The 11,480-nt window shown below is 50.3% G+C and overlaps 1 protein-coding gene across 1 annotated transcript in view; it reads right to left on the reverse strand.

The window, feature by feature from the left end:
• Nucleotides 1-10,459, reverse strand: part of UCKL1 (uridine-cytidine kinase 1 like 1) — a 76,972-nt gene extending 66,513 nt beyond the window's left edge. The window contains exon 1 of the mRNA XM_083507484.1: nt 10,334-10,459. Within this exon, the coding sequence (XP_083363610.1) occupies nt 10,334-10,413 (80 nt within the window). The 5' untranslated portion in view covers nt 10,414-10,459. The remainder of the gene's footprint in view (nt 1-10,333) is intronic.
• Between the last annotated feature and the right edge of the window lie 1,021 nt (nt 10,460-11,480).

Consider the following 11,480-nt stretch of genomic DNA (forward strand, 5'->3'; position numbering starts at 1 on the left):
TATCTACAGAAATATTGTAAAATTAATGAACGTTAGAATGATGTTGGATAGAAATTAAGTGGTTTTCAGCTGTAATATTATAAGGGAATATGAAAAATGGATTATTAATAGGCAAAAATTCAACGTTATAATATTTTAAGATTAATGATTGGGATAAATAAAGAGGGTAAGGATTTGCTGAACCAACAAACTGAACTGGAATACAAAAAAGGGAGGCGTGAGGAGGTCAGGGAAATAAGCTAATGAAAAATAAGTAATGGAAAGAATGAGTTGTTTTTAACCATTTTTATTTTGTATTTTTTATTATCTTTTTTATTTTTACTTTGTAATACTTTGAAAAATTTAATAAATATCTTATTAAAAATTAATAATAATAATAATAATAATAATAATAATAATAATAATAATAAAAATTAAAATTAAAATTTATACCCTACCCATCTGGCTGGATTCTATTAGCAGCGTTTATGGGGGATTTCTTTTTTTTTAAGCGTGTGAGTGTGGATTTAAATCCTGCTCCCCACATAGTCCGTTTCCTTCATCTTTGCAGCCCCAGGCACCTGTTTCCTTTCTTCTTTTCCTGAGCAGAGATAAGCATGGTGTTGTTGTTGTTGTTGTTTAGTCGTGTCCGACTCTTCGTGACCCCCTGGACCAGAGCACGCCAGGCACTCCTGTCTTCCACTGCCTCCTGCAGTTTGGTCAAACTCATGCTGGTAGCTTCGAGAACACTGTCCCACCATCTCGTCCCCTGTCGTCCCTTCTCCTTGTGCCCTCAACCTTTCCCAACATCAGGGTCTTTTCCAGGGAGTCTTCTCTTCTCATGAGGTGGCCAAAGTATTGGAGCCTCAGCTTCAGGATCTGTCCTTCCAGTGAGCACTCAGGGCTGATTTCCTTCAGAGTGGAGAGGTCTGATTTTCTTGCAGTCCATGGGACTCTCAAGAGTCTCCTCCAGCACCATAATTCAAAAGCATCAATTCTTCGGCGATCAGCCTTCTTTATGGTCCAGCTCTCACTTCCATACATCACTACTGGGAAAAGCATGGTGTTAGTCCCCTTAAAAAAGGTTGACAACTCTGGGGAACCTGGGGGGGATGGCACCGGGCAGATCTTTGCACCCCAGCACCGCATATGCTTAAGACGGCCCTGGTACCACTGTACACTGAGTGAGAGTTGCTGAATCGTGGCCCTCTCTCCAGTTGAGCTGCAGGATTTACATCTCCCCCTAGTGGCACATGAGCAACCAGGCACCTTCCTCAAAGAAACGAAACAAGGGACGCCAGCCGCCCTGTCTCCAGTAAACACATGGTGAAGCAACTGGGATCCTCACTTGCCACACGCAAAAATGCAGACTCATGGCAGCTTGGCACCAACCGCAAAAGATAAGCAAGGCGTGTTTGCCTTGGCTAATGGTTTATATTGAAAGCAGCGCCGTCCAAATAAGAGTGGGCGGAAAGGACGCTGTCTTGTTGAACGGCACATTAATCTCAGCAAATGCTCTGGTTCTCATGAAGGGATTCAAGCTGTGGCTCGAAGCCTGAGTCACAAAGGGTCCGCGAGGGTCATCTAGCCCAACCCTCTGGCCCGGGCAATGTAGGAATCTTTCACCCAATATTGGGCTTGTACCCGTGCCCCTGAGACTAAGAGAATCTCGTGCTTTTAGACTGAGCTATCTGGGCTGCAATAGGGACACGGGTGGCGCTGTGGGTTAAACCACAGAGCCTAGGACTTGCCGATCAGAAGGTCGGCGGTTCTAATCCCCGTGACGGGGTGAGCTCCCGTTGCTCAGTCCCTGCTCCTGCCAACCTAGCAGTTCGAAAGCACCTCAAGGTGCAAGTAGATAAATAGGTACCACTCCGGCGGGAAGGTAAACGGCGCTTCCGTGCGCTGCTCTGCTTTGCCAGAAGCGGCTTAGTAATGCTGGCCACATGACCCGGAAGCTGTCTGTGGACAAATGCCGGCTCCCTCGGCCTATAGAGAGAGATGAGCACGCAACCCCAGAGTTAGTCACGACTGGACCTAATGGTCAGGGGTCCCTTTGCCTTTACCTTTTATTTGGGCTGCAACCCACTTCAGAATGCATGTAGAGGCTCGCATGTCTCCTTGCTAGAAAAAAATTAAAATACAGTTCCCTGCAGAAAGAAACTTAGCTGTCCAGGAGAAGGGCTGAGATGCTAGCTTTCTATGAGGTGGGGAAATGGTGTATAGCCAGTAATGCAAACCCTACTGGCAATATGAAGTGGTACTGCCAAGACACCAGTTTACTATTTCAGTGAGAACTAGGTCTCTCTTTCAGGGATCGACTTACCGTATTTTTTGCTCTATAAGACTCCCTTTTTCCCTCCTAAAAAGTAAGGGGAAATGTGTGTGCGTCTTATGGAGCGAATGCAGGCTGCACAGCTATCCCAGAAGCCAGAACAGCAAGAGGGATTGCTGCTTTCACTGCACAGTGATCCCTCTTACTGTTCTGGCTTCTGAGATTCAGAATTTTTTTTTTCTTGTTTTCCTCCTCCAAAAACTAGGTGCGTCTCGTTGTCTGGTGTGTCTTATAGAGCGAAAAATACGGTATATTTTCTTGGGCATCGCTGCCTTCTCCAGACAGTGCTCTAGAGGCCGGGAGAAAGCCGTTCCACCCCACAAACTGACCACTTCACAGCTTCTGCAATCCATATGAAGCTGGGGCCATCCAGTGGTAGCTTTACATGCAAGATCTCCATGCATGTAGCTATAGGTGGGCCATCACATCCATACACCAAGAGAACAATATTGCATGGCGTCTGCCTCTCATTTACGACTTGGAAATATCCCTCCCCCTTTCCGAGCAAAGACAGTTGAAAAATTGCGAAGGGCCAAACAAAACTGATCTGTTTACAGGATCTGTCCAGAGGCCTGCCAGCGTCTCTGCTCTGCTCCCGCTGCCAAAAGGCAAGTATTGAAAATAAGCCAGCAGCAGGGGAATGCGATTGCATGCTTTGGTAAGAGAAACAATATCCAGGAACACTTGTTTCCAAAGTCGTTCTCGCAGTCACAGAGACTCATCATGCTTTCTCAGAAGGCCCATAGCATGCAATGGGTCTTACTTCCAGGGTAGGGTACATAGCTGAATCCAAGCCTAAGATTGCAGTAAGGTAACCATGCCAATAATAATAATAATAATAATAATAATAATAATAATAATAATAATAATAATAATAGTGATTTATTATTTATACCCCGCCTATCTGGCTGGGTCTCCCCAGCCACTCTGGGCAGCTTCCAACAAAACATTAAAATGCAATAACCTATTAAACATTAAAAGCTTCCCTAAACAGGGCTGCCTTTAGATGTCTTCTAAAAGTTTGGTAGTTATTTTTCTCTTTGACATCTGGTGGGAGGGCGTTCCACAGGGCGGATGCCACTACCGAGAAGGCCCTCTGCCTGGTTCCCTGTAACTTGGCTTCTCACAGCGAAGGAACTGCCAGAAGGTCCTCGGCGCTGGACCTCAGTGTCCGGGCAGAACGATGGGGGGTGGAGACGCTCCTTCAGGTATACTGGACCGAGGCTGTTTAGGGCTTTAAAGGTCAGCACTAACACTTTGAATTGTGCTCGGAAACGTACTGGGAGCCAGTGTAGGTCTTTCAAGACCGGTGTTATGTGGTCTCAATGGCCGCTCCCAGTCATTACCTACAATGGGCCTACCTTGAGTAGGGCAAGCATTGGACACAGGCCTTCGTTGCCTTTAGAGTAGGCAGCATGGCCATTCAGTGCATAGAACCATCAGTGCATATGTCACACTCTTGTCAATAAGACCAAAACACAGCCCTCCTAGTCCCAAGTGCCAACAATCTGAATTTCAACAGTGAATGGAAGAGGGGAGAAGCAAGGAAGCTTTCCTTGGAGCAGAACTGCAAGAACTGAAACATCTTAAAGGAACTTTTCAGGGCGATCCACCGGGAGGAAGATCTCCTGCACAACGCCTGCTAAACCAGAGGGGATTCATGGGCGGCTGGGCTCCAGCAGACCCCCGGTTTGTTCCAGCATGGCTTGCTTCAGAGAGATGTTCCATATGGACTGGGAACTTGGAGGCTCAGTGGAGCTCCACCCAATCTATCAACAGGCTATTTTTAACTGAACTGCGTGGAATTCAGAAATTACCCCTCAAGGAAATGCTTCTGTTTTCAAGGATGTTGCTCCCCCCCCCCCCAGCATTCAAATTGCAGGCTATTGTTGCTTAGAAAAATGTGTTTTTTCTCCCCAGATAGCGGACCTGCCAGGATTTGGAGCGACGCCTTGAAAATGTATTTACACGAAAACCATCGGAGATAAGCTTTGGGTTCTTTTTCCTTTTAAAAGCTGAACGTTCTTGAGAAACTGGATTCCTTTCCCGTACAACACATCCTTCTCTTCTTCCGCAGTAGTGCAACATATACCTTGCCTACCTCTCAGGCTTGTTGCCAGGCTAAGAGAGTGCTCCAATCTCTGGAGAGGAAGGGATGGAGGAATAATAGGTCCATACTGTAACTCAGCAGGAAGTTAGTCAATGGTTTAGCATTAGTTTCTGGAAAGCACTGACATTTTAGCCAGTTGCTGGTCTTACCCTGCCCTCCACACACCTGCGCAGCTGTTCAAAATATTGCACGAACCCAGATATGGAGGCTGGGAGTGCCTCCATCGAGATCCTGGGGCCTGAGGCCATTTTCTCAAACAAATATCTGAATGTTTTCCTCCCTACAGTCCCTCTGGGGTGCTAAGATTGGCAGAGGGGGCCATCTTACTAGTTCCTCTGCCCTCAGAGGCTGGGGGGGTGGCTTGGGAGAGGGCCTTCTCTGTGGTGGCCCCTAAGCTGTGCAAGAAAGTTATCTGCTTTATACAGTGGACACTCGGGTTGCGAACGTGATCCATGCGGGATGCACATTCACAACCCATGTCTGCACACACACGGGTTGTGATTTGGTGCTTCTGCGCATGTGCAAAGCCTAATTCGGCGCTTTTGAGTATGCACGACTGCCAAAACCCGGAAGTAACCCGTTCTGGTACTTTCAGGTTTCGGCAGTCTGCAACCCGAAAAAACACAACCTGAAGAGTACGCAACATGAGGTATGACTGTAAATATTCTCTAAAAACAGTTATGTTCATTGCTTTTTCAGAAAAAAATGGCATGTTATTTTTCTGCAGCTGGGGTGATGTTGAGCCTTCTCATTTCACCTCTGTTTGTGGGGGTTTTATTTATTAAATATAGCACAGCACTGTCACATGCGTGACAAATCCCTTAGAAATATGATTTTATTTGGTGGCATCTGTAAATACAAAAAAAAGGGGGCGGGAGGGAATTGCCTATCTCTTTCATTGCACCATGCAAGCTGTATTTTATTCCCCGGTTGTAGATTCATAATTGCATCATTTTCATTCACTCTTGATATTACTTTTTCTTTTGACTTCATTATCTAAAGCTCTTCTCGTTGAACTTAGTTGTTTTGCCTTTCTCTTTGTGTGTGTTGTCTGTTTTTTGTCATTCAGATATATTCTTTGTATGTATGTATACAGAGACGGACAAACTCCCAGAGAACTGACATCATGCTGGAAGCTTCCTCTTTTTAAACTTTGGGTATGCCTTTGGCTTGTTCGGGGAAGTTTTTAATATGTGACATTTTAGTGTATTTTTCATCTTTGTTGGAAGCCGCCCAGAGTGGCTGGGGAAACCCAGCCAGATAGGCGGGGTACAAATAATAAATTATTATAAATTATTATTGTTGGTCAAAATGTGCAACTCCAGAGCCCTGTGCGTGATATTCAGGACAACATCACAGGTGTTTTCGAAAACAGCCAGGCGTGCAAGTCAGCAACAGGTTAAAACTGCCCATGCTTCTCAGAAGGCTAATCCCCACAGTGGATTAAATTCCAGACCTACAGCGGCAAAACAAAGAAAAAGCCCAGCCCAGCTGACAGTGTTAGGAATTCAGATATATAAGCTAATCGCCAAATGGCACCTTAAACCTAGGTTACAGACACAAAAAAGGAATGTCTAGGCAGCTTTTCGTGGTGAAATTTACCATTATTATTTTTTATTATTATTAATAATTTCATTTTTATACCACTTTATATTTTAAAGGGAAAAAATCTCAAAGCGGTTTACAATGCATGAAAACATCAAATGAAACAATCCAGAAGTAAACAAATTCAAGCTTCAATGAAAATACTGTATTTTTCCGTGTATAAGACTAGGTTTTTCCCCTAAAAAATAATGTCAAAAATTAGGGGGCGTCTTATACACAGATACATCTCCCCCCATTTTCTTAAATCTGAGTCCCCCCAAAATAGGGGGCCTCTTATGCATGGGGGCGTCTTATAGACCGAAACATACGGCATTTCAGATCCTTCTCTAAGTGACATTTGGCTTTTCCCCATATTGATTCACTTGCTTGATTTATAGAGCTGGCCCACAGCAGAATAACTCCAGGAAGGCAGTGTGGTGTAGAGGTTAGAGTGTCGGACTAGGACATGGAAGATCAGGGTCCAAATCCCCACTCAGCCATGAAGTTTCACTGGGTGATCTTGGAGTCGGTAGCAACCTCTTAACCTAACTCACAGGGTCATTGTGCGGATTAACTGAGGATGGGAGGTGAACCATGTTTTACACTGAGCTATGAATGCAACATAGGATGTGGGTGGTGCTGTGGGTTAAACCACAGAGCCTAGGACTTGCTGATCAGAAGGTCGTGGTTCGAATCCCCACGACGGGGTGAGCTCCCGTTGCTCGGTCCCAGCTCCTGCCAACCTAGCATTTCGAAAGCACGTCAAAGTGCAAGTAGATAAATAGGTATCACTCCGGTGGGAAGGTAAACAGCGTTTCCGTGCGCTGCTCTGGTTTGCCAGAAGCAGCTTAGTCATGCTAGCCACATGACCCGGAAGCTGTACACCGGCTCCCTTGGCCAATAAAGCGAGATGAGCGTTGCAATCCCAGAGTTGATCACGACTGGACCTAATGGTCAGGGGTCCCATTACCTTTACCTAGGGCAGTGTTTCCCAAACGTTTTTGGGCAACGGCACACCTGTTTACCGGAAAAAAATCTCGCGGCACACCACCATTACAGCCCCGCCCCGTGACGTCAGCGCGCAGCGTCACGCCGGGAGGGACGCACAAAAGTGAAAGTTTTTTTCCTTCCCCTTGCCGGGGTGGGAGGAGGCAGCAGAGCGAGGGACTGAGGGACGGCGGCAGCTGAGGCGGCGGCGATAGCGGGCGGAGGAGGAGCCGTCGCCGGGAGTTGCTGCTGCTGCTGTTGCTGCTGCTGCCCGGACATGCCGGCCTCCTCCTCCTCCGCTGTCTCGCAAGCAACCCACCCTCCCCCCGCTTCCCCAGACCGTCTCCCCCCCCACCGCCGTGTCCCCTACCTGTGCTGCAGCCCCACTAGCCCCAGCGTGATCACATGGGGCACGTCCAGCTCCGTGGGCCACAGGCCGGAGGCGATGCACCCGAACACGCCGCACTCCTCCCGAATCCCCAGCTCCTCGAATTCCATGGTGCCCGAGCGAACACGTGTTGTTGTCAGCGCAGCTGCTTCTGTTATTGCCGCTGCTGCCTCCTGCCGCCGCCGCCGCCTGGGTTTGAGGGGGGGGGCGGAGGAGGAGGAGAAGGAGGCGGCGGCCTCAGAGGCGCGAGTTCCTCTCCGCGCCCACCCCTTGCGCCCGCCTCATTTACATGCATACATTACGAAGGGGCGAAATTCCCCGCCTCGGGGCTGCTCCGCGTGGTGGAGTTGGTTTCCCCACCCCAGAGGAGCAGAGCAAGAGAGGTCGCCTTCGGGGCGGGGGGGGGGGGGCTACTTTGTATCTGCCTTTGGACACAAGTTAGCTCCCGCTCGCTCTTTCTCTCTCCCCACAAGTTAACTTTGTTTCCCTCTCTCTTTCTCTCCGCGCGCGTGCGCTTCTGAGAGCGAGTTTTGCCCAGTGGCTCCGAGAGTGTAAACGGCTGGCTGAAGTGCTGAGGAGACCGCGAAGGGCGGAGGGAGCTGGGCTTTGCGCGCGACGGAAGGGGTTATTCCCCCCCCCTTATGGAAACGGGGTTTGAGGGAATAAGGGGTAGGGAGGAGACTTCGGTTTTTGCGCGACTGAGCAGGGGAAGGGGGCGTCGGCGGGCGCTCGCCTCAGATTGGAGAAACGCTACCAAAGGGTTGTGAGCGGGGGGGGGGTGTTAAAAACATCCCTCCCTCCGTGGGTGGAGGAAAGGGGGCTGGGAGGCAGGATGTGGCCCCGGCGGAGAGTTTTAGGTGGCCCAACCCCTTCCCTTTCCCAATGAGGTGGAAGCATTGGCGGGTTTCTGCAACCGCGCCCCGCCCCCTTCCGCCGTCCGTGCCCCCCCTCCCTTCGTACGCAGCCCCAAAAGTGCCTCCGGACTCCGAACGCGCTTCTTTTTCGGGTCGCTTCCCTCTCGCGCGCTGCTCACTTGGTTTTGTTCTCTCCTAGGCGCCCGACTCGCCCGCCTCCCTCCCACGGCACACCAGCCGGTGTCTCACGGCACACTAGTGTGCCGCGGAACACCGGTTGGGAAACACTGACCTAGGGGCCCAATCTGGACAGTTCTGCCAGGGACACAAGATCACTCAGCTACGGCTCTGGTGTGAAGAGAGTTTGCGGCAACAGAAAGAGCAATGTTTGACCTCGTCGGTGGTCAGTATTATTTGCTTGTTTAAACGCCTATCCTATCCCAAAGGTCATCACCGGATGAGGACAATGATATATACAAGCACTCAAAACTTGCAAACACAATTCAAAGGGTGTTAAGTCTGCTGTAGCGAAAACAATCTTGGGGCACCGTAAAGACGAGCAGATTTTAATAAGTGTGCTACATCTGATGAATTGGGCCCTGGTCTGCAAAAAGTTTAATCCGTAATAAAATTGACTAGTCTTTAAGGTGTCAAAAGTGCCTCGTTGTTTTTCACATGTTATGTGAAATTCAGGTCTCCTAGCCTGTCTAAATCTCTCCTTCTGCCTAAATTCCTCTTCTTCCTAGGCCCTTCAAGAAGCTCCCTGGACACACCCTTCGTCCCCCCATAAAGTATTTCAGGGGGCCAGCCCCCCAAGAAAGTTGACCTGCATTGCCATTCAAATGGTGTATGTGGATTGTGATCCGTTATATGGGGCAGGGCTTACCCGCCTCCCCCCCCCCCGCAAATATTTTATCCAAGTTGTCATCCTGACTGCTGCCCCCACCTTGTACCTCTCTGCCAAGGCACCCAAAGGTGCCCGCATGCCTCACTCAGACAGCCCAGGGAGCGTGTGAGCCAGAGGTGAGAGATGTGTTTTTGGGTGCCCCTCTGGGCCTCCTTCCTTGGCAAGCACCAGGGGGACCAACTTGAATAAAAGATTGAGGGGGACAGGTAAACCCCACCCCATGTAATCAATCACATGACGCAGTGCATGCACATCATTTGAATGGCAATGCCCATCAACTCGGGGGGCATTTTATTTTGGGGGGGGGCAAAGGGACCTTGGCCCCTAGGAGTTGGTTCCTATGGTAGAGACCAGGCATCCCCAAACTCAGCCCTCCAGCTGTTTGGGGACTACAATTCTCACTGGCCCTGTTAGCTAGGGATGATGGGAGTTGTAGTCCCAAAACAGCTGGAGGGCCGAGTTTGGGGATGTCTGGTAAGAGGCCAAACTCGCCAACTCCATTGTATGCCCCCAGTGGGCTCCTAGTCTTCCCACATAGTTCAGTCACTAGATCATGAAACTCTAAACCTTAAGGTTGTGGGTTCGAGCCCAGGTTGGCCCAAATGATTCCTGGCTGGGGGATTGGACAAGATGACCCTCATGGTACCTTCCAACTCCATGACCACTGAGCCCTTCCACATGCCAACTACTGAAACCCAAAGCGAGGCAGTGCTCAGGTGCGCAAAGGAAGGTGCCAGGGCGCAAACGAAATATTTGAGCCCCCTCCCTCCAAGCTGATAGGCAAGGCCATTCAAATGGTGTACCTGCGCCACAATTATGTGGGACAGGGCTTACCTCTCCCCCCTCCCCGATGTTTTATTCCAGTGGGCACCCTTGAGTCCCTTTAATTCGGCATTCTCTGCGCCAATGGGCAGTCGCTCTCCTGATGGGATCCGCTCCCCGCAAATCCCGGGAGGTGCCGGGGATTGAACCCGGGACCATCCGCGCAGAAGGCGAGCGAGCTCAGCCCGGCCGGGGCTCCGCTTTCCTCGCATCCAGCCGCCCCGGGCGCCCTTCGCAACCAGGCGCAACGGAGCGCGTCTCTCCCCGGGGAACCCCCGGGCGGGAAGAAGCACCGGGGCTCCCTCCCTCCCTCCCTTCCCCCCCACCCAAAGGTGCGCGTCTGCCAAAGGGGGGTCTCTCCCCTTACCTGTCGCCCCCGAGATCCCTGCCTCCCGCTTCGCTCTCCGCCGTCCCGCGCCCCGCATCCGCGGCGGTTGCTGCAGCCATTGCGCCTCGCGATCAGCTGTTCGGAGCGCGGAGCGGGGAGAGGCAGAGGGAGACAGAGAGGGGGGGGCGAAGCGGAGGCGCGCCGCGCGGCACCATGGGAGTTGTAGTTCGCCAGGCGGGCCCGGCTCCCCCGATGCCATGGCAAGAGGGAGCGCCAGAGGACTACAAGCACCCGGAAGCTTTGCTGTCCGGTGCACGACGGGAACTGTAGTTTTGTTGCGCCTTGGGAGGATCTCCAAAGCAGAGCTTTACGCAAAGGGAGAGAATAGAAACTGAAAGAGTTCGGCCTTTGCAGAGGAATTAGTTGGGCAGAAGAGAATAATAGAAGTCTAGATTTGGAAGGCAGCACGAGGGTCATCGCTAGTCCAAGCGCCTTTTTTTTTTTTGACCAACTCGGGATTCGAACCCAGGACCCTAAGACGAAGCGTCTCCTGCTCTGCCGACTGAGCTACCTTGGTGCTTCTTGGTTCCAAAGGACAGATCGGCCCATCATCGCCCGACATTACTTCTGCTTAGATAAATGCCAATATCAAGCAGTTTATCGTTCTGCATTTTTAGAAAGGGCTGAGCTTAAAAAGATAGTTAGAGCTTTAGCCACCTATGTACATTTTCTCAGAAATAAGATCCACTTAAGTCAGCGGGGCTTACTCCTAGGAAAGCGTGACCTCACCCATGGGCATAGTCAAGGCGGGCAGAGGGCATGGGCGTAGCTGCCTCCCCCCAGATCAAGTAAAACAATAGAAATACTTAACTAACTGACCAATCACGTCGGTTCTCCCCCCCCCCCCAATAATCCTGGCTATGCCCATGTCGGGGGGGGAGCGTGCCCCCCATAACAAAAAAATCAATACAAATCTGAGGCTCTACCCATGGGCATAGCCGGGGGGGGGCAGGGAGGCAGCTCCCCCCCCTTAGATCCACAAATATTATTGGAAAGCATAGAGAGTGCTCAGTTATCTTGATGTTCTGCCCCTCCAGCAGAAGCCTGCCCCCCTCAATGTCCTATTTACGGGGTATTTTTACCCATGATTTCCCAAGAAAGCTCAACAAATTTGATTTCCTAAAAA

This window comes from Podarcis liolepis (genome assembly GCF_965112155.1).
Source record: "Podarcis liolepis genome assembly, chromosome: 6".
Taxonomy (NCBI): domain Eukaryota; kingdom Metazoa; phylum Chordata; class Lepidosauria; order Squamata; family Lacertidae; genus Podarcis; species Podarcis liolepis.